At 39.2% G+C, this 24,824-nt stretch overlaps 1 protein-coding gene across 1 annotated transcript; it reads right to left on the minus strand.

The window, feature by feature from the left end:
- On the minus strand, nt 1-24,240 carry LOC123512647 (tumor susceptibility gene 101 protein-like). Its single transcript, XM_045269104.1, is given in 11 exon segments — nt 1-3,028; nt 11,930-12,035; nt 12,038-12,065; nt 12,899-13,132; nt 14,349-14,513; nt 14,516-14,607; nt 15,311-15,446; nt 16,174-16,337; nt 20,985-21,050; nt 21,606-21,690; nt 24,099-24,240. Coding segments are annotated over 11 exon segments (1,314 nt in total). The 5' UTR covers nt 24,150-24,240; the 3' UTR covers nt 1-2,841.
- Nucleotides 24,241-24,824: the final 584 nt, after the last annotated feature.

Consider the following 24,824-nt stretch of genomic DNA (forward strand, 5'->3'; position numbering starts at 1 on the left):
TACATTGATGTATAAATCTATGCTTTAATATGAACAGTTTTTGTCTCCAGCATAAGGAAGACAGGTGCTATAGACAATCTTTGTGATACGCATATAGTAAAATCACAAATTTGCTACATTGACAGGACACCTTGATAAAAAATATACTGAAATCCTGATGACTTGAAGGGCACATTTTGATTGTGTTCCTCCCCAGCAAGTGACAGGCACCCACACACACAGGGCCAGGGCAGCAGGGCCTCCCACACACCTGGCACCCTGAGGCATTGAAAGGAAGCTACCACTTTACATATGGCCTTACTCTTATGCTATCCAATCCTATATAAAATCATTTTTGTTAATGCTGAAATCTCTTTCTCCTTTACAAATCCCATGGGAGGAATTCAAAGAGGACTGGATATTAATATTTGTGTTTTTACATTATATAGATCACCTTTACATCATCCAATCATCTTTGCTAATGCCTCAATCCATTGCTTCATCACAAACTCTATAAAGTACTATAGAGAATGGGATATTGGAGTTTGTGGTTCTTCATAAGTATATTTTCTTCCTTCAAAAGGCCTAGCGAAGTGAATGACAGGAGCAAGTGGCGTGTTGCAGAGTTATACACTTTACAAATCATTCATTCACTCAGTCCTCAGTGTAAAATTTATCCTGCACTAAGGGAGGTGATTCTTAAAGTGCTTAATTTGCCAACATGAATGAAATATATTGAAACAGCCTCCAATAACTTCCACATATGAAGCTTACATGTATATATATTCAATGGGTATGTATAGCTGTAGTGTGTTTGTCCTAGTGGATATTTCACCTCCTGCTACTTGAGAGTACAAAATGTCTTGATGTCTCAGTCTAACAAATCAGTTATAAAGAATGAGCAGTTAGCATGGTACCTGGACTGGCTAACACACACACACACACACACATATCACATTCCAATATGGATCTCTCACTAAACCATTGTCTGTCACCTTCACTGTCACTCTCATTCTCTCTAGCCAGTCCATGTTCCTCTCTAATTTCTAGCAACATTACTCTGTCTAGGAGAAATTCTGACTAAATATGATAGTTCTGCTTCTATTTCATTGCTATCTTGGTAACCTACAGGCAATTTTATATATATATATATATATTTTTTTATCTATGTGCATATTTACAAAGTTACATGTTGCATCTGAAGATTTGTAAACATACTGAAGGACAATGCAAGGCTGGTGCTTATTGTGGCATGGCAAGGGAAGGGAGACACCAGGAACAGATCATTATCACACTCAGGGAAAGTTTCAGGTGTTCTCTCCCAGCGTCACCTGAATAATGAGTGATTGCAATGCCATAGAGGATGAGTGTGTGTGTGTGTGTGTGTGTGTGTGTGTGTGTGTGTGTGTGTGTGTGTGTGTGTGTGTGTGTGTGTGTGTGTGTGTGTGTGTGTCTAATGATAGAGAACACAGAGATAGGAAGAAAAATAAGAAAAAGATTGGATAAACAAGAAATTAGAGAGTATGCAAGTGTATCTAATGGAAAGAAAGAAATGGGAAGAAAAAATATGGAAGAGATTGATAAAACAAGAAATTTAATATAGTATGAGTATGTGTACATGTATAATAGAAAATGAAATGAGGAAAAATGGGAAGAAAAACTAGAAAAGGATTGAAAAATGAGAAATTAGAGACAGAGTAAATAATGTGAGAAATGTAGAGAAGCTGGGAAGAAAATCTAGAAAAAGGGATAAATTATGTAAAGGAGTGAGTAATATGATAAGGAGGAAAACTATGATGCTTAACTCCACACTGTACCTGATGAGGAGCAAGAACAGACAAACTAAAAGCCCCCCCACTCCCCAAAAAAGCAACTAAAAATATCAAAAAAGCTATGGAAAGCAAACCTGCAACACTTCACAAAGCATGGAGGAACCTGAGTGTGTCATAATTCATGTGGAAGTTTGAATATACAACACAAATGCAACACAATACAGAGTAAAAAAAAAACTAACATACCAGACACTCAACCAAACAAGAATATATAGGTTTGTGTATATAGATTTGTGATTAACGTACTAAAAGAACTTAACTTAATGCAATACTTAAATGTGGTGGTTGTCATGTCTTGAGTTAGTATTGGGGAAATAATGATAGAGATAATGTATATAGATAACACAGCTTTGAGTTAACTGACTGTACATGATTAAATTGAAAGCATAGACATGAATTAACTGAAACCAATAAAAATAGCAATAATAATAATAAATAATAATAATAATAATAATCAAAGTAGTAGTAATAGTGCATATTCTTTCATTCTCAGGAGAGTATTTAGATTTCTGAAAGGATATATCAAGAAAATGTTTACAGATTAAGAAATTAACATAACTATTGCTTTTTTTCAAGAATTCCTGAATGTTGTATTATGTGTCAATCACGAGACTGACGTGCGTATTAATTGTAAAAGGAGGTGAGAATATTACATAAACCAAATGTAACAACAGTCCTCCTGATTCTTGAAAACCTCAGACAAATAAAAACTAAAACAAACTATCAAATGATGAGAGAGAGAGAGAGAGAGAGAGAGAGAGAGAGAGAGAGAGAGAGAGAGAGAGAGAGAGAGAGAGAGAGAGAGAGAGAGAGAGAGAGAGAGAGAGAGAGAGAGAGAGAGAGAGAGAGAGAGAGAGAGATGCAAAATTAAACATATGTAACAGAAATTATAAATGCAGATAGAAAAATAATAAAACAACAAAAAAATCTGGGATAGATACAGAGACAGAGAGAAAGAAAAAGAAAGAGATAAATAGAGAGAGAGAGAGAGAGAGAGAGAGAGGGTAAACTCTTAACTATGCCGAGTGCCTTATCCTGCCATGTTTCCCTTGGCGCGGCACTTTATCATTGTGGCTCGGAGCTGAAACTGCTTCCTGGAAAGGGAACGCACATGCTTCAGGAAACAGTCCAGGTCAATCACATCCCTACGCAGGGCCTCCCCTAGATGATAGATGGCATCCTGGGTGGCCTGGTCCTCAGCGTAAGCATTTAAGAGCCTGTCGGAAGAGACGACATACATTAAGTCTTGCTGTGTGTGTATAATTCACCACCACAGTCGCCTACTGGTCACCCAGCCAGTCTTCCCCATTACGGAACGAGCTCAGAGCTCATAGACTGATCTTTGGGTAGGACTGAGACCACAACACACACTTCACACACCGGGAAAGTGAGGCCACAACCCCTCGAGTTACATCCCGTACCTATTTACTGCTAGGTGAACAGGGGCTACACATTAAGAGGCTTGCCCATTTGCCTCGCTGCTTTCCGTGTGTGTGTGTGTGTGTGTGTGTGTGTGTGTGTGTGTGTGTGTGTGTGTGTGTGTGTGTGTGTGTAATTCATTGTTTGATCTGCTGCCAGACATTACCCTACGGAACGAGCTTAGAGCTCATTATTTCCGATCTTGGGATAGGTCTGAGACCAGGCACACACCACACACCGGGACAACAAGGTCACAACTCCTCGATTTACATCCCGTACCTACTCACAGCTAGGTGAACAGGGGCTACACGTGAAAGGAGACACACCCAAATATCTCCACCCGGCCAGGAATCGAACCCCGGTCATCTGGCTTGTGAAGCCAGCGCTCTAACCACTGAGCTACCGGGCCGTGTGTGTGTGTGTGTGTGTGTGTGTGTTACCTAATTATATCTACCTAGTTCTATGTTACAGGGTTCAAGCAGGACTCATAGTGACCTGTCTCCATATCTACATTTATCTAACTTTTCCTTAAATTTGTATACACTTTCTGCTGTTACAATCTTATCACTTAATCCATTCCAGAGGTCCACCGTCCTACGTGGAAAACTGAACTTCTTAATGTTCCTCAGACACTGACTTTTCATGATCTTTTTGGAATGTCCTCTTGTTCGTCTATCTCTATCCGCCATTAGTGTTATCAAGTCTTGTCTATCTATCTTTTCCATACAGTTAACTAAATGATGCATTGTTATTAGGTTCCCTCTTTCCCATTTATCCTTCAAGGTTGGTAATTCCATTTCCTTCAGTCTCTCTTCATAAGGAGGATCCCTTATTTCTGGGATCACCTTTGTAACAGTCTGTTGGATTCTTTTTAGTTTCTTGATGTTTTTTTGCTTGTATGATGACCATATCACTACTGCATATTCCAATCTCAGTCTTATCATAGTGGTTATTAACTTTTTCATCATACTCTTATTCACATACTTGAACAGTATGTGAATGTTAGTTGGTGATGTTAGTTGGTGTCTTGCATGTTGAAGCAAATCATCCATTTATGTGTCTTGCTGGAGTCAGGGTGTCTTATATAATCACTGCCAGGTCTTTTTCTTCACTCCTTTTCATTATAATCACTTCTCCCGTTTTATATTCCTATGTAACTCTTCTATTACTTTTACCCATTTCCATTACATGGCATTTCCTGTTATTAGATTCTAATTTCCATTTTTGGTTCCAGTACCAGATCTGGTCAATATCCTTCCACAATTTCATACAGTCATGAATGTTCCTTATAACTCTCAAAAGCTTTGCATCATCTGCAAAAAATTTTACATAGCTACTCAAAACCTCTTGTATATCATTGACATATTTGGAACATAATTGGTGCCAGCACCAAACCCTGTGGTACTCCACTGGTAATAGTGTTCCAGCTTGATGGGATATCTTTTATCATTGTCCTCATCTCCCTATCTGTTAAGCAGTCTGCCATCCACTTTACAATATTTCCCTGTATTCCACCCATGTGTTCAATTTTCCATAGGAGTCTTTTATGTGGTACTCTGTTGAAGGCCTTCTTAAAACCTAGATCTCTCCCTTGTACTTTGTCTATTACTCTTGTATATAATCTTAGTAAATTTGCTTTGCATGATCTTCCTTTCCTGAAACCAAATTGGGAGTTATTTATTATTTCCTTCCCCTCCAGATATTTTAACCATTTTTCTTTGATATCAATTTCACAGATCTTTTTCACACACTACTTAATGACACTGGTCTATAATTTAAGGGCTCAGGCTGTCATTTTTTCTCCTTTATATATTGGGACTATATTTGCTCATTTCCACTCCTTTGGTACTTTCCCTTCCATTAGAGAGTTATTGATTGGGGATCGCCGTGGTGCAGTGGGACCGCGTGCGCTTTGTGGGCCCTAGGCCTCTTATGTGGACAGGTTCGAATCCTGGCCACAGTCCAAGGTTAGGATGGGCATTCACTCGGGGTAATGGTTCCCAAATGCCAAAACCAAAGTCCTCCTGACTACTCTGTCAGGAGGCACTGTCTTAACCCTAATATAATAGGGGAGCCAGGACGTAAAAAAGTTATTAATTACATCCCAAATTGGTTCCACTAGTTGTTCTCTACATTCTCTCAGTGTTGTTCCTGGCACTTCATTTGGTACCATTGTCTTTCTTACATCCACCTTTTCTAATAATTTTCTAATTTCCTGCTTTTCTACCACAACGTCTCTTAATCATTCCTGTGTCACTTGGCTGCTTGGCTCTATAAACTCTTTCTCTTCATAAAATACTGATTTTAAAGCTCTCATTCATAAGTTCACTCATTTCTTCCAGTGTTTCATATATCCTATTTCCCTAATTTAGTGATGGTTTCTCTGTTTGTCTTTTTTCCATTTATATATGTACTTATAAAAAAGCTTGGGTTCCTTTTCATATCTCTTCACTACATCCTTTTCAAAATTTCTCTCCTCCTCCCTTCTTATCATAATGTATTCATTTCGTGCCTCTTTATACTGCTTCCTGTTTGCTTCATTCTGTTGCTTCCTTAATTTTTTCCATGCTGCATCCTTACACTTTTTAGCTTTTGCACATTTAGCATTATACAACATGTGTTTGCTCTTTTTCACTCTGTATTCAGAAACATATCTCTTTACCTTCTCATTATACTTGTCTAGAAATATATCATACTATTCTTGAATTGTCTTGCCTTGCATAATTCCCTTCCACTCAATACTACCAAAGTAGCTTCTTAATCCTCCAAAATTTTATTTGGCGTAGTTTCATCTTTTTTGCTTGTGTCCCTCATTGCTTTTTAAAATTTCTTGATCCTCTAAATCAATATCTAGGACCACATGATCATTTTTTCCCATTGGGCTATGATATATGATATTTGATGTGTGTGTGTGTGTGTGTGTGTGTGTGTGTGTGTGTGTGTGTGTTTACCTAGTTGTATTATACAGGGTTTGAGTGGGGTTGATAGTGTCCTGTCTCCATTTATTCAATTTTTTTTTAAGTTATGCACATTATGTGCTGTAACAACTTTATCACTCAATGCATTCTACTTTTCCACCATTCTATGTGAAAAACTGTATTTTCCAATATCCTTGACACACTGCCTCATCCTAATCTTCTTTACATGTCCTCTTGTCCTTCCAGCTTCTTTTTGTCACCAGCACCAGGTCTTCCTTGTCAATCTTTTCAATTCTATTTACTATTTTAGACTTTGTTATTAGGTCTCCTCATTCTCTTCTATCTTGTAAGGCTGGCAGTCCCATTTCCTTCAGCCTTTCCTCATACGTTAGGTCCTTTAGTTCCAGCATCATCTTTGTAGCTATCTTCTGGATCTGTTCTAATCTTCTTATATCTTTTTCAAGCTCAGTGACCACACCACTGCTGCATATTCCTTCTTTGGACGCATCATAGGTGTGTGTGTATGTGTGTGTGTTTCACTGTTTGATCTGCTGCAGTCTCTGACGAGACAGCCAGACGTTATCCTACGGAACGAGCTCAGAGCTCATTATTTCCGATCTTTGGATAGGCCTGAGACCAGGCACACACCACACACCAGGACAACAAGGTCACAACTCTTCGATCTACATCCCGTACCTACTAACTGCTAGGTGAACAGAGGCTACACTTGAAAGGAGATACACCCAAATATCTCCACCCGGCCGGGGAATCGAACCCCGGTCCTCTGGCTTGTGAAGCCAGCGCTCTAACCACTGAGCTACCGGGGTGTGTATTGTGTATTTACCTAGTTGTATTTACCTAGTTGTAGTTTTACAGGGCCTGGGCTTTATGCTCGTGTGGTCCCGTCTCCATATCTACACTTATCCAATTTTTCTTTAAAACTATGTACACTCAACCCTCGATTTGCCGGACTAAAAAGGCTTGTCCAATCAAATGTCCGGCAATGGAAAATGTCCGGGGGTCTACCCCCTTGCCGGACTTTACCCTATACAGGTTGAACCCCGCTTTAACGGCACGCGATTTACCGGAATCCCGTGTTTAACGGCAAAAATTTCCGGTGGGAACATAGTGTTGTCTTTAACGGCATTTCGGCACCTGCACCAGCTGTACCAGGAAGTTGGAAAATAAATCAGATGTTTTTTGTTCAGAAAAACAAAACTGAGGAGAAGAAAGAGACTTTGCACCAGATGTGGAAGACAAGAGAAAGAAAAATAAAAGAAAGGCAGGATCAGGAAGAATAGAAGTAACAGGAGGTGCCGAGGCAAAGGCAAAACCTCCGACGACCATCATCATCATCATCATCATCACGACATCATCCACGACAAGCACGTAAGCACAACACTCGTGTGACGCGGCAGACTTGTTTACAGTCCAGTACTAGACGAGTATGTCCGCCCGCGCTGCCATCTATAGTGCCCGATTTGCGAACTTTGTCTGGCGCGGTAGTTTGAAATCGACTTGTCCCGGACTTTTTTTTTTTTTTTTTTTTTTTTTTTTTCCCAGACTCTTGTCCGGCAAATCCGAAATCCGGCAAATCGAGGGTTGAGTGTACACTCTTTGCTGACACCACTTCCTCACTCAAACTGTTCCAAGTCTCAACACATCTTTGCGGGAAACTAAATTTTTTAAGATCTCTCAGACATCGTCCCTTCCTTAGTTTCTTACAATGCGATCTTGTGCTTCTAAAGTCATATTCTTCTCTCAGGATCAGTTTCTCATTATCCACTTCATCCATTCCGTTAATCAATTTATAAACTTGTATCAGATCCCTCTCTCTTCTCTGCTCCAAGGTTGGTAGATCCATTGCCTTTAGTCTCTCCTCATATGCCATCCCTTTAAATTCTGGAACCATTCTTGTAGCCATTTTTGTAGTCTCTCTAATTTTCTTATGTGTTTCTTTTATGGGGAGTCCACACAACTCCTGCATATTCCAATCTAGGTCTTATTTTAGTACTTATCAATTTCTTCATCATTTCCTTGTCCATATAGTGAAATGCTACTCCAATATTCCTTAGCAAATTATACGTCTCTCTGAAAATTCTATCAATATGGCTTACCGGTTGATTATTTTCTTCCATTGTCACTCCCAAGTCCTTTTCCTTTTTACTTTTTCTAGTTCTACTCCATCTCCCATCTTATAGATTCCCACTGGTCGTCTTTCACTTTTTCCCATTTCCATGACATGGCTTTTGTCCACATTGAATTCCATCTCCCATTTTTGCTCCATTTCCAGATCTTGTTTAAGTCTTCCTGTAGTATTTCACAATCCTCTTTTGTTTAATGACTCTGCACAGTTTCGCATCGTCCGCAAACAGATTTATGTAGCTGTTCACTCCCTCTGGCATGTCATTTATATATACGAGAAAAGTATTGGTGCCAATACTGACCCCTGTGGCACTCCGCTGTCTACTGTTCTCCACTTGGACTTCATATCTTTAACTATCGTCCTTATTTCTCTCCCCTTAAGTAATTCTTCATCCATCTCAATGTGCTTCCTTTTAAGCCACCCTTCTCCTCTAACTTCCATAGTAATCTTTCATGTGGCACTTTATCAAAAGCCTTTTTTAGATCTAAATAAATACAGTCAACCCATCCTCTCTCTCTTGTACTTTATCAACTATTCTAGAGTAGAAACTCAATAAATTTGTCACACATGACCGACCTTTTCTAAAACCAAATTGGCTATTTGATAATATTTTGTTGTCTTCAAGAAACTCAATCCATTGCTTCTTTATTACTTTTTCACACATCTTGCATATTACACTAGTTAGTGATACCGGTCTGTAATTTAAAGGTTCTTCCTTCCTTCGCTCTTATATATGGGAACCACCTCAGCTCTTTTCCACTCCACTGGCACTGTTCCATTTTCTATTGAGCATTTTATGATGTTGTATATTGGACTTGCTAGTTCTTCCCTACATTCTTTCAGTATTCTGCCTGAGACTTCATCCGTCCCATTGCCTTTTCCTCATCCAATTCCGTCATCAACTTTTTATTTCAAGCTTGGTTACTTTAATCTCTTTCATATAGACAGTCTCTATTACCCTGTGGTCTTTCAAATTTGGATTCCTTAGTAAAGACCTCATGAAATTTACTATTTAACAGTTCTGCCATACTTTTGGGTCTTCCACCATTCCGTTTTCTCCTTTTAACCTTTCTATTGTTTCTTTTTGTCTTATTTTTCCATTTATGAATCTGTAGAACAATTTTGGTTGTTCCTTACATTTTTCGACAATGTCCTTTTCATAGTTCTTTCTTCTTCCTTTCTCACCTTAGCATATTCATTTCTTGCTGTTTTGAAGTTTTCCTTATTTTCTGGATTTCTGTTTCTTCTCCACCTTTTCCATGCTCCATCTCGTTTCTCCTTTGCCCTAGCACATCTTGCATTAAACCAATCTTTCTTTCCTTCTTCTTTAGGTCTATATTTCGGAACATATTCCTGACCCCAGTTTTGTATATTTCCAAAAATAAGTTATATTTCTCTTGAACCGTTAATGAGTTTTCCATCTCCTCCCAGTTTACGTTTTAAAATAGTTCTTGAGATTCTCAATATCAGCCTTTCTGTAATTTAATCGGTCTCCTTTGTATGATTCATCTCTATCTTCCTTTCCTTCTTCTATATCCATCTCTAATATTACATGGTCACTCTTTCCCAATGGGCACTTGTATCTTATATCATCGTTAATTGGTATATCCCTTGTAAAAACTAGGTCTAATCTTGCCGGCTCATCGCTTTCCTCTGAATCTTGTGTTTTCCTTTACTCTTTGGACCATCAAATTATCTATCATTAGGTTCAGGAATCTATCTCCCAGGCATCTTCCCCATATCTCCATATCTATTAATGTCCAGCTTTTTCTTAAAATCATGAATATTCCTTGCGTTGACCACTTCCACGTCTAAACTATTCCATGCTTCCACCCTTCTATGAGGGAAGCTATATTTTTCACATCTCCTATAAGTGGCCATTTTTAGTTTTTCCCATGCCCTCTCGACATTCTTTCATTCCACATACACAGATCTTCCTATCCATTTTTTCCATGCCAATCATCACTCTGTATATTGCTATCAGGTCTCCCTTTCTCTTCTGTTTTCCAGGGTCGGAAGTTGCATTCTTTTCAGTCTGTCTTCATAAGTCAAATCTCTTAAGTCAGGCACCATTTTTGTTGCAGCCCTCTGTACTTTCTCTAGTTTCCTTATGTGTTTCTTTAAGTTCGAGCCCACTGTATTGTTGCATATTCAAGCCTCGGTCTTATCATTGCAGTAATTATTTTCTTCATCATTTCTTCATCTAAATATACGAACGCCACTCTTATGTTCCTCAATAAGTTCAATACTTCTCCAATTATTTTGTTTATATGTCTCTCTGGCGATAGGTCATTGGTAATTGTCACCCCAAGGTCTTTTTCTTCATGACTGGTTTTATGTCTTCATTTCCTATCTTGTACATACTCCTGATTCTTCTTTCACTCTTGCCAAACTCTATTTTCTTGCATTTTGTCGTGTTGAACTCCATTTGCCATGTACAGCTCCATTTCCATATTCTGTCCAAGTCTTCCTGGAGTAGTTCGCAATCTTTGTCACATCTCACTTTTCTTAACAATTTTGCATCGTCTGCAAATAGGCTCACATAACTGGACACCCCATCCACCATGTCATTTATGTAGACCGCAAACATTACTGGTGCCAACACTGATCCCTGTGGAACTCCACTCTCCACCAAGCCCCATTCTGATGGTCTGTCCTTAATTATTGTTCTCATTTCTCTTCCTACCAAAAGTCTTCCATCCATTTTAGTAAACTGCCATGCACTCCTCCTACCATTTCAAGTTTCCAGATCAGTCTCCGTGTGGTACCTTATCAAAGGCCTTTTTAAATCCAGATATATTCCATCAGCCCAACCATCTCTTTCCTGTATTACATCTATCACCCTCGAATAGTAACATATCAGGTTTGTCGTGCATGAACGCCCTTTTCTAAAACCAAATTGACACTCACAAAGTATGTCATTTTTCTCCAAGAAGTCTGTCCATCTATTCTTCACCACCCTCTCACACATCTTAGCTACCACACTTGTAAGTGACACTGGTCTATAGTTCAATGGGTCTCTCTTGTTACCTGATTTATAAATTGGGACAATGTTAGCTCTTTTCCAGTCTTGGGGCACTACACCTTCCCTTAATGAGGCATCAATGTGTGTGTGTGTGTGTGTGTGTGTGTGTGTGTGTGTGTGTGTGTGTGTGTGTGTGTCACTGTTTGATCTGCTGCAGTCTCTGACGAGACAGCCAGACGTTACCCTACGGAGCGAGCTCAGAGCTCATTATTTCCGATCTTGGGATAGGTCTGAGACCAGGCACACACCACACACCGGGACAACAAGGTCACAACTCCTCGATTTACATCCCGTACCTACTCACTGTTAGGTGAACAGGGGCTACACGTGAAAGGAGACACACCCAAATATCTCCACCCGGCCGGGGAATCGAACCCCGGTTATCTGGCTTGTGAAGCCAGCGCCTAACCACTGAGCTACCGGCCGTGTGTGTGTGTGTGTGTGTGTGTGTGTGTGTGTGTGTGTGTGTGTGTGTGTGTGTGTGTGTGTGTGTGTAGAAAGAAATTGGTTTGTTTTGTAGGGCCTAGATTAAGTTTGTTGAGTCATAACAGTGGGAAGGATGTGTGTGCAGTGACAAAGGTAAGTGTAAGGTGTGTTTGCAGTGACTTACTGCTTATACAAGGGTGCTGTGGTGGTGACTGCCTCATCTAAGTCCAGGGGCTCTGTGGCAGATGTGAGGCGGGCTAAGGTGGACTTCATCTCTGCCTCTCGTTCCTCAAGATCCTCATGTTCTTGTCAAGCTCGGTCTGTCAGAGCAAGAGAGAATGGAAAAGCTTAAGCCTCCAATGTGAATCTTCACTTGCTACAAAGTCATAAAGTGTATGTTTATACTTCTCATGATACCTCCATTGCTTTTTTTTTTTTTCTTCTTTTTTAATTTATACCATGTGGGCTTTTCACAGGAATTTATGGGCTAAAGGGGATACTTTTTGGGGTACCTCCTATCTCAAAGCCCACCCGCTAGGAAACCGTTGCCCCGAGTGAGGAAGCCCAACCTACACTCGGACCGTGGACAGGATTCAAACCCGTGCGCTTGGAGACCCCTCGGACCCCAAAGCACACATGGTTCCACTGTACCACGGCGGCCTTTGAAGAGAGGGATAGGAGAGGTATGGGAGAGGAAGAGAGGGGGAGGTGTAGAGGGGACAGAGTGATCATAAAGCCTTTAATACATAGTAAACAGAAAGCCTCACTTAACTTCAACTTGCAAAGATTGAACATCCACCTTTACAAACACCACTAATGCCTCACTTCATGTAGTCCATCAATAACTGGACACACACAAGACCACAGCACAAGTGTAATGAGTTTAGTAAGGATATAGAGAATACCAAAACTGTCTGTGCTTGTAAGAAACTAGATAATGGTTATAGAGATGGGATACAATAAGATTACTCCTGTCCTGTAAACCACAACTAGGTAAAAATAACCAAGTAAATAACATACAGATAACCATACAACACTTGCATCACTCATCAGAGCACCTTAACACACATACTCACACTACCTCTCCTATCCACTTCATCACCTCACACCAACAAACCAACTAATACAAATACCCCATTCCTTAATGCCTCACCTGCTCCTGATCCAGCTTATTAAGGAGCCCCTCTAGCTTAGTCTTGCCCTCGTTCAGGTCGGACTGCTGCTGCCGCAGGACCGACACCTCTGCTTGGCAGCCTCCATAGCTGTCGCGAAGCTTTGCCCTCACCCGGTCACTCACAGCAGAGATGAGGGAGGCACGGATGTGCTCCTCAGTGATGGTCCCGGTGCTGGTGGCCGAGGTGGTGCTGCTGGTCTCAGTGGCTGACGTCTGCCGGCACAGGTAAGGTCAGGTACACAGGTATGCAAAGGAACACAAAGGAAAGAATAGAAGACAAGCTGATAAGACATCAGGAGCCACTGTGGTACAGTGGAATCACATGTGCTTTGGGGTCTGAGGGTTCCCCGAGTGCATGGGTTTGAATCCTGGCCACGGTCCAAGTGTAGGAAGGGCTTCCTTACTCGGGGTAGTGGTTCCCTAACAGGTGGGCTTTTAGATAGAAGATACAGTACCCAAAAAGTACTTCCTTAAGCCCATCTAAATTCTGTGGTAAAAGAAAAGCAAGATTCAAAGAAAAAGTGGTGAGGTACAAAAGAATGCAAAGGAACCACGGTTGGAAAAAATCATGATTTTTTTCAAAAAATTTTTTAAAAATAGATTTTTTTTTATTTAAATCGCTTTTTTATTATTTAAATAGATTTTTTTTTTTAAATGATAATTTTACTTGAATCGCTTCACGATGTCCAAGTTATTTTTTTTTCATACTGTGATGGCATTTTGTATTAAACACTTTGTTATTATGGAAGCATAGTTTAAAGCTGCTTTTACACATTACCCAAGTTAAAAGAATTTTTAATTTCAAAACTTCAAAAACATCATTATACCACATTATTCCATTGATTTATAGTTGATTCATATGTGAAATTATTTACACTTTGTTTTAAGTACAGAAAACACATAGGAATTTCAATGAGAAAATATGAAAGAAATCAATGTTTTTATTAGACAAATGTAATAAAGAGAATAAATTAATTGTTTGAGAACAAAAGTTGGGATTTCATTATTTCTAGTAATAGTGTACTTGACAATATGAACTTGCAGTTTCTGAAAAAAAAAACTTCCTTATACAGTATTTATAATGGAGCCTATATACTGGGAAATAAATGGGATTCCATGCTTTTAACATTGCTTTGTAAGAGAAGGCATGGCAATTATTCACTGGTGTCTGAGTGTACCCTGATTTGTACAGAAACAGTACAGGTCCAGGACCAGTATAAGTGATTAATAAATTTAATTATTTGACATAGCATGGGTATTTTGATTTAAATCAAGATTTTTTTACTCTGATTTAAATTGATTTAAATCACTTGATTTAAATCATTCCAACCCTGAATGGAACACAAGGAAAGAAAAGAAAGCAATCTAATGAGACTATGTGGCATCAAGGTAAATATTCAAAGGGTTAACAAATCACCTGGGCACTCACCTGTGTGGATGGGTTTGAGGTGACAGGTGGGTAGACAGAGTAGGGCATGCCAGCAGTGTATGGGGGTGGGTAGGGTGTGGGCATCTGTGGCATAGAGGGGAGTCCACCAGCATTGCTTGTGGGAGGGTAGACAGGGTATGGGGTGCTGGTGGGGGGGTATGCAGGGGCTGTGTTGGGTAAGAGGGGTAGCCAGAAGTAGCAGGGGGCTGTGGGGCTGGGTAGGGATGGTTAGGTCCCACTCCTGGAATTGGCATGTACCCTGGAATGGAGAGAGAGAGAGAGAGAGAGAGAGAGAGAGAGAGAGAGAGAGAGAGAGAGAGAGAGAGAGAGAGAGAGAGAGAGAGAGAGAGAGAGAGAAAGTGTTAGTTTTAGTCTGGTGTTAGGAAAGTGTTTGCTTCCATCTGGTTCAAGAGAAAAGCATCATCAAGCAACTGAATTCAAGAAGACACAACAATTTTTATCTTTCTCATTGGAATGTAGGAATGGTAATTGTAAACATGGTCCTGGATGGAACGTTCCTCACATTTCTGGCCATATCACTTTACTTAAATGCAAATTACCATCACCTAAAGCACGATAACTAGAGACAAAAAAAAAAAAAAAAAAAAAAAAAAAAAAAAAAAGTCTTAATAATAACAAGTTTCATGATGTAAAATTTTCACATCCTCAAGGAAGAAAACAAATAGCATTGCAAACTAGGTAATGAAAAATATATGAATAAAATACAAGAAAGAAAATTCCTTAATAATAAAAATGGCCACAAAATACAAATTTCACATCAACAATGATAAAAAAAAAACAAGAACTAACAATCAAAATAAGAAAAACACAGCAATAAAACCAAGAAAAGAAAATTACATAATGACAAAAATAACACATAAAATACAAAGAAAACTCAAATGAAAATAAAACATTCATGAACAAAAACTAGACAGGTGTAAAACATCAGGTGTGAGTGATACCTGGCATATTCCCTGGGAAGGAGGAGGGGTACGGTGCAGCAGTGGTGGTGTGAGTCTTAGGTTTGGAATACACTGGTGGCATTTCATTAAACACCATGATCATGATCTGTATGAGGCCCACCAGGTCTGATGAGTTCTGAAACACATGGATATGAGGACCTAGAGTAAATACACCTGCCCTGGAGACACACTTAACCTAACTCAAAAGATAGACACAATAACCTAAAATAACCAATGACTCATACACACCATTATCTAACCTAACCTGTAGTAGATATGCAGACATACCATGACCTAACCTAACTCAGGAGACACACTGTAACCTAAACTAACCAATGACAGACATACAGACACATCATTACCTAACCTAAACCAACCCAACCCAGGAGAGAAGCTTGTATTCAGAAATGCTTTGCTCTCTCATCACAACTATTTTCAGAGGCCAAAGAGATGATTACCCGAGATCTCAAGACTGTTTCTCCTTTTAATAATGTAGAAATAGTGTTATTCTGTCATTTAAACTGTAAAAAGATCCATAAAAAACCGTGTTATTTCTGCAAGAGCCTTTTGAAAGTGTGGAAGTGCGTCACTGAAGTGCTTTACAATACGGCCAAGAGACTACAATCTCACTATAAACTAAACTATGAAAGAGACACATACACACACCAAAACCTAACATCACACCAAACCAAACACAACCTAACCAAACCTAACCTAACCTATAAACTAGTATCTATAACTAGAAACTAAACTATGAGAGATACATACACACACCATAACCTAATCTAACAAAAGAAATCACAAACCTCACCTCATCTCACCCTAAGCTAACATAACCTAACAAACACAAGCCCATCACCCACCAGGTTCCACTCATGCAGGTAAGGCAGGAACACTTTGCCATTTTGGTCCACGTGCCGGGAAGCCTTGATGAGCATGTCTGGCGTTGGCTTGACGTACACCATTGGGGGAGAGATGGGGTGGTTGTCCAGGACCCAGATGCACACCGGGATGTTGTACAGTGATCCTAGTGACAGCAGTGATGGCGGTAAGTGAGTGAGTGTATTGTGGTTTGACGAGTGTTTATTTCAATATCCAGCATGTTTTTGTGTATTTCAGTGCTTATATGCAATCTTTTTTTGGTATGGTACAGATATCAAACCATATTTAGCCATGTTAATCAATCTGTCAATCAAGCAGGTGGTTATAATAGCAAATGGTACAGCAAGCACGTATGTATGTCAAAATTCACGGACAAGACAAACTCCACAAAAATACGGAAAAAAATACAGGATACATAGGTACAAGTAATTACTGTTAGTTCATGTTAGAGTGACTAGACATAAACAGGACTTAGTAATGTTATCAATGGCCACAGCAGTCAAAATTACTCTAAGCCAAGGGAGGGTCAAAGCAGACTGGCACGCGCACACGCACACATGTGCACACGCTCGTGCACGCTCACAAACGGACGCGCGCACACACACACACACACTGGCTGGTGAGTAATGAGTATGAGATGTGACACTGCTCCCTCTTAGACACACCTCACAGGCTCCAACCACACCAGGGCTAGTGTGTGTCATGGCATAACAATAAATAAAGGGTTCAAGCATAATATAACTTAAGATTCAAGAGAGAGAGAGATATTAAGGAATTTGTTCTTCAACAGATTGGGAGATGAATGGAATGGACTCAGTAATCAGGCTCAGTGCTGAGTCATTAGGAGAGATTTTAAAAATTAGACAAATTTAAGAATGGGGGTGATAAGTGGATATAAAGTAGATATAGGGAGGGATGTTTAATACAGGGACTGCCATGCGTAGGCCTGATGGCTTCTTGTATCAACCCTTAGTTCTTATGTATGTCTGAGAGGGAGAAACACTCATACTTATCACTACCTGTCAGCCTCCACAAACACAGCAGGCAGAAGCAGGGCATTCTAAGCAGAGGGAAGTAAGAAGCACCACCTCCACTATCTCCTCAGGTCATACACAAACCATTTAGATGAAGTGAACTGAGATCGAGATAAACAATTTTTCCACTGATTCCAAAATAGAGCCAAGAGTCACTGCTATTGCTAAGTAAAATAATAGGTTAAATATTTCCAAAAGGCAGAAAAAGACCCAATGTTCTATTGCTACTTGAAATAATAGGTTAAATAAATTTTTCCAGAAAAGGATCCAGTAATCTATTGGTAGAGCTGGTAAGTGAAATAAGGAGTTAATTACATCTTCCATTACTGTCCCTATTGCTAAACAGATATAAATATAATGATAAACCAACTGATTTGTAGAGTAACAGAGAAAGAGATCCATGGTTATTCTATCACCAAGACAAACAACCCTGCTAGTAAGTGAAATATTGATGCATAAACTATAACATATCCATCTATTTACCACCAGAGAAAGAGAAAATGAATGTGAAGTACAGAAATAGAAAGTTAAATCACATATCACAATTTCACAAACACTACAATTATGATTAAGGAAGCAAATGGCATTTCTAAGAGAGAATTACTGTGCATCCAGCCTTACCCTTGAGGACTTAAACATGGACCCACATTCTGAAACACTTGGGGTTCTTATTAAGATTACTTTGCCTAGGACACAGTAACTTGACTCTAATTAGGGGTCCAATTCCCACAATGGCCTAAAATACATGTTTAACTGTTACTGGGGTGACAAAAATACCCTTGAATATCACCAGAAATCAGTAACCAGAATTTAACAAGTGCTTTATTTATTTTTCTTTCATGTAAGAGGGGATATCTTGCCAAGGACAACAAAAATCAAAGTAAAAAAGCCCATTTAGATGCCAGTTCCTAAGCAGGCACAGAATCCTTGTTTAACTGTCAAGGTGGTCACAAAAACAAAGCATCCAGGAACATCTGCTACAGCTGTGTTAAGTTAACCTTTCCACTAACCCTTTCTCCACTAATCGGTACATCTTTCACAGTAACCTCCAATTACTGTACAGATGAAAAATTGCAATATATATATGTATATATATATATATATATATATATATATATATATATATATATATATATATATATATATATATATATATATATATATATATATATATGTATATATATATATATATATATATATATATATATATATATATATATATATATATCCCATTCTTTCTTGATTTCTTAAAATGTTGTCAGTGCAGTGACTTGTTGGTTATTTTCTTCTATAACCACTTCCAAACATTATTACTAATAATCCTCTTCTTTGTTGTGTGTGCTTCTAAAGATTTCATACATTGTTATTTTTGCTGTGAATTGTTGTTTAATGCAGTGGAGGAGTTTAAGATGTAGGTAAGATGTCAAAATGTTTGGAAATATAATATATTGAATTGAGAGCCATGACAAGTTAAGAGACCAAAATAAGAAAATATGAGGTCTTGAAAGATTTGAAAGGTATGACAAGTTAAAATACCAATAAGTTTAAAGAAAAGTCACCTTTTGATAAGAATAAGTGATCTTTTGATAAGTTAGGATGCCAATATGTTTGAAACGTGACCTCTTGACAAATTTGAAACATGTGACAAGCTAATACACCAATATGTTTAAGAATATGTGACCTTTGACGAGTTAAAAGTACAGGGAAGTGTTGAGTGCTATTGAAGGAGGCGTGAACTGTGGGGTGTGACACACTCGAGGGACAGACACTGGCTGGGTGCCCTGGGAGTGTCACAGGGTAAGGGGATGGGGGGGGGTGTTGATGAAGGGACAACACACTAATCCAGAATATAATTATTTGTACACTTTGTGACCACAAACAGGCATCACGTAAGTATTTATGCTGTGTTTGTCAATATTCAAGCCAATATTTACAAGAAACTGACCAAGAATTAAATTGGACTGATGGCAGATTATGAAGTTAAGAACTGAGTGTACAGAAAAACACAGCTCATTCTTAGGGTTCAGTTTAGATACACTAGTAATGTGGTGCACCCCACACTAAAAATTGTTGTTCAGTTCTCTGAAATACTTTTAGAGACTATTATATAAAAAAAATTATGAAAATATGACTTGTCTAAATAAATAACTAGAAATAACTTTAAAATGTGTGACTATACTATACAAAATGAATGAGAGGTAACAGTATTTGCACATGCAACTGTTTAGGTCCAAGATCCAGAAAAATATTCATTTGAACATCTGGAAAATTTGTCACCACCTCCATGTTTGGCACGAGGTAAGGAATGCTCCGTCACTGCTAAACAGGGAAGGAAAATTAGGGGGGAAAAAAGGGGAAGGGAAGGGAAAGACAGGATGCACAGCTTTCACTTTATCATCTTTTCCTCATGATAACATTATCAATAATAGTAAACCATTCCCTTGGGTGGAAGAGGTGTTCCACAGCACCATACACTGACAAGAATACCATCACAATAACAAAAGGTGGTCACTACAGGCAAGAAACAAGTCTTAGCTACTGACTACTAGACAACTAAATGATCTATTGCAGGGACACAAAGTCAGCCCTTACTGAAGCCCACTACAGCTGACTGACTGCAATGCCCTGTCCCTGAAGGATACAGGGAGTGGCAGGGTATCCTTTCAACACACATGCAGGGTATGGATAAGACAAGCAGTGTCGCTAAGCCTTCAGTGAGCACGCAGCAGGGGAGGGACAGAGGAGCAAGGTAGTGACAAGGCGGTGAAAAGTGAGGCACACATGCACCACCACTTCACTTCATCATCAGAGGGAGGAATGGATGGGCGGGTGGGTGGATGGATGGAGGGAGCGAGGGGGAAGCTGCAGCTATTATGGGTCAATCCGCGGGAGGGAAGTGTGAATATTTTGACTGCTCTCAGCACCACTAAGAGTATAACTAGCAGTAAATCAGTAAATCAAGGCATTATTTGTGGAGGACTGCTTATATGGCTTTGAGATCTGGCCTTCCACTCTGCTTGCCTCAGTTAGATAGTAAGTGGCCACACCCCACACCGTACCTTTATATGTAACGGGTATTGTGCCTTCAAGACACAGTAAGTAGCGTGAAGTGCCACTGCGGAATACTTGCAAAGAGAAAAGAAAAATACAGTGAGGGATGAGTCTGGCAATATCAAGACACACAATGAAGGGAGAATGCTGGGAATGCTTTGCTCGCCGCCTCAACCACCCCAGATGCTGTTAATAGTCAGCTCTAGTCTTTACACGTCCTTACTCATCTTGATTCACAACAACAACCACCAACATTCTAAGCATTCTCATGTCTTCTTGAACATCACCATGGCAGGGAGGCACTGAATGCTTCCATGCTAAATATAAAAACTACTGTCAATGCACCAGGGCTTCCACAACAAAGACAGAGTTATAAAAAAAAGGATGAAACAAACAATTCAGTGCCTCACAGCCATGGCTATACCAAACACCACTGAAGGCAGCAAGGTACAGACACCTAATCCCCAGGACACGCCGGCAGGGGCACGAGGCATCTACACTTTGCTGCTTCCATGGATGGGATCAATAATCTAGCAGCATGTAACAGGCAGTCCCCAGGAAGGCCAGAGTGTGTGCGGGGAGACAGGACCAGCCACTGTCTAATACACAGCTACTGCAACCCCAGCACATGATTGGGAGATCAGTGTTTGTCCTGCTGCCAACACACTCAAGCCCCGGAGCAGCCACCATGGCCCGGCAACGCTCACCTTTAAAGCGCACTGGGATTGTGCCAGCAAGGTTCAACAACTCTCGTTCGATGCCATCATTAAAAACTAAAAATAAAGGTAAAAACTGGATGATCCTTGAGGGACAATGGGGTTAAAACAGTGGCAGATTACTAGGGGAAGATGTATTGCTGGTGGTCTGTGGGAGTGATCTGCCATGCTGAAACAAAGCTTTAGTAATTATGGTCAAATGAGTTCATTAAGTAGTACACCTTTATGAAGTACCTGAAATAACACTTAAGGTTAGACATAAATGCTACATGTGGTACAACACCTGGTCTCTCAGTCACATGTCTAGCACAGGTGAATGATTTAGAAACGAGTTATGTTAATTATAATATTCATAACCTAAATATGTAAAAAAATATATAAAAAATCACAAAAAACAATGGCTATTAAAAATTCTAATCTAATGCATTTTCAATATTTCTACATGATTTTCATATATAGCAAAACTTTTGCATATAATTTCTGCATTTAAGAGAGAGAGAGAGAGAGAGAGAGAGAGAGAGAGAGAGAGAGAGAGAGAGAGAGAGAGAGAGAGAGAGAGAGAGAGAGATGTTGCAGTTTTTTAATCCTCACAGACACAAAAGGAAGCCTTACCAAATTTTTCCAGCTTGGGAACAAGGCCACGGTAATTGTGCAGCGCTGTCATCACGTCCAACTTGGTCTTGCTGGGATTGTGGTACTGAAATGAAGAGTGATGAGGTTACTGTCATACCACACCACAGGGCTGCCCATAACCACACCACAGAACTCCTGTATCACACACTCAGATTGTTAAAGAAGGTAGAAATAACAACAATATGGCAGTTCAATATTATTGCAGTTTCAACCAATACACCACACGTCTAGATCACGCTTCTACTAGCATTTCTAATCCCATTGTACTCTATCTGAAATGAATAATAACTTCAGAACAGAACTTCTAAGATTCATCTCAATTCTAGCTTTGAATCCTTCCACAGCAGTCTGTCAGAGGATACCGAGTGTAGTGCAGGGGACATTAGTATTAAGCTATTAATTATTAAGGTCATAAATATAACTACGACAAGTGGATAACAGAGACCGGAGGCTTACTGTATGACAGAGACAGTAAGCTTACCATTCTAAGAGAAAGAGAGACGGTAGCCAGCAGTGAATTAAAAGCACTAAATTCAATCACTATGTAATCAGAAGTTTTAACACGAATTTTTCACTCCAGTTGGTAGAGGGGGAACTGAGCTGTTCAGAAAAATGCCTTTCATTAATTTAATCTTAATAATAATGTTAATCAAATAATTTCTTATTATGTCTGTGCCAGTCCTATTGTGACAACTGCCAATAATTTTGGCAGCTGTCATATATATATATATATATATATATATATATATATATATATATATATATATATATATATATATATATATATATATATATATATATACACACACAGGGTGGGGAGCAGATACTTCCTGATTTGAGAATGAAATAAAAACCTGTTCACACTTCAAAATTCTTTATTCTTCTTTTATGCCTTTCACACAACATGGGAGATTTACTTTTACACTGTTTTAAAGACAATATCTTTTAAATGTCCACCTCCATTGTCAATACACTGATTCAGACGATTTCGGAAGCTTTGGTCTACTCTCTCCAGCATGTTGAGCGGTATATTGGCTATTTCAGTTCGGATGGCATTCTGTAGGTCTTCCAGGGTCTGTGGACGGTCGTTATAAACCAGGGATTTGAGATATCCCCACAGGAAATAATCACAGGGGGCTAAATCAGGTGAGCACACAGGCCAGTTTAAGTCTCCTCTCAGGGAAATCAGTCGGTCGGGAAAAGCTTCTCTCAGGAATCACATTGAAATACGTGCAGTGTGGGCACACCCTGATTTAGCCCCCTGTGATTATTTCCTGTGGGGATATCTCAAATCCCTGGTTTATAACGACCGTCCACAGACCCTGGAAGACCTACAGAACGCCATCTGAACTGAAATAGCCAATATACCGCTCAACATGCTGGAGAGAGTAGACCAAAGCTTCTGAAATCATCTGAATCAGTGTATTGACAATGGAGGTGGACATTTAAAAGATATTGTCTTTAAAACAGTGTAAAAGTAAATCTCCCATGTTGTGTGAAAGACATAAAAAAGAATAAAGAATTGTAAAGTGTGAACAGGTTTTTATTTCATTCTCAAATCGGGAAGTAAGCGAAGATGAACGTGATTGTGGGGAGAAAGTTCACTTGATATTATTCTATCAATTTGTTTATTTATCGTTTTTTTTTTTTCTAACCAAATTTATTGGAAAGTTTTGTGAATTTGTATTCTTGTTAATCATTCAAAATTATAACCATTACCTTAATTCAGCTACCGTTACCATTTTTGTCAAAAATAAAGTTTCAAAATTTACTTCAAGTTTCATAATCATTTTTTTCTTATAAAATTCCCCCACATTACATGAGTGTGTTTGTTTGTTTGTTATTAATATTGTGCAGGCACTGTAGCAGTTTGTCAGTCAGGTTAGGTTAGGTTTTTGGTTTCTGTACCCTAAAACCCTGCTTTCCTAGGAGGTCCCCAAGCTTGTTACACAGGGAAAAAGAAATATAAGATAGGGTATATCGGTTCAAACTGCAAATTTACCGGCGGTTCTTTGAAGGAACTGATTAGTCAGTCACTCTAGGAACAGTCTGAATGTAGGCAAACTTCATCATGAAGGAAAAGTAAGAACTGAAGACCAACTTGTAAGAGTATGTGAAATTTAAGAAATACAAACTTCAGATTAAGTTATTGCTGACACTCTTAAGGTATTCACTCTTTACCGTTTTCCATGTTCACACACACACCTATCAACGCCCCAAATACCACTTAATCACACCACACACCTGACCTCCCACGAGGCACACAGGAGGTCACAGTCACCCCCAAACACCACCACAAGTCAGTGTGATGCACGACACACACAAAAACAACAACACAAACAACCCACCAATGTCAACAAACAGGCAGTGTCTCCTCCCTACCCAGACAATGACCCGCAGTTTTTTTCAATTTTTTCAGTTATTTCACGTATTTCAGAGATGCCATTTGGACATGAGGTGGGGAATACATACTCTGTTGGTCACCGCCTGTGAGACAACCTGCTCGTGGGCCTGGAGAGACATTGTGGATGAAAATAGTCTCTCGCCTGCCTCTCCTTCCTCTGTTGTTCTTGTGAGATACAGGATTGGGCTACTTTGGGCTGGATCTGGCTAAAGGTGGACTGATGAATAATGAAGTAAATCAAATGAAACAGTGGGACTATCTATATTCATTATATGTATTGATGTTTGTTTTTGCATTGCTATGGAATATAAATGGCTAAAAACTAGGTCAGGAATTAGTGTATGGCTGGATTATGTTATTATGTGCTATATCTAATTGTGAGTGCCTTAATAGTGAATAATTAAAGACAAAGTTATTATTGCTTACTAAAACTACTAATATTTATTATTGTAAGGTAATACAGACGAGAAGGCCGAACGAAAAAAATATATTAGGAGAGAAGTGGGGTTAGTTTGGGCGACTTTGGGCGGGATAGTACGCACCAGTGATTTGACAGATGGATGAGTGAGAAAAAAGTTTATTCGTAGCTACTTGTTTTTTAGTAGGTTGATAAGGAAAAAAGAAAACAAGGCTCGAGGAAAGCAGAGGAATTTATCTCAGTGACTCTAAACGTGAACTGACCAAGGGCGGCATGAAGTAATAAAAGAAAAGGCGTTATCAATACTTTTTTTCTGGGAATGGAATATGCGAGAGGGAGCTAAGACTGGAACAAAGTGACAAAACGAAGCTATCTA

This window comes from Portunus trituberculatus, chromosome 34 (assembly GCF_017591435.1).
Source record: "Portunus trituberculatus isolate SZX2019 chromosome 34, ASM1759143v1, whole genome shotgun sequence".
NCBI lineage: Eukaryota > Metazoa > Arthropoda > Malacostraca > Decapoda > Portunidae > Portunus > Portunus trituberculatus.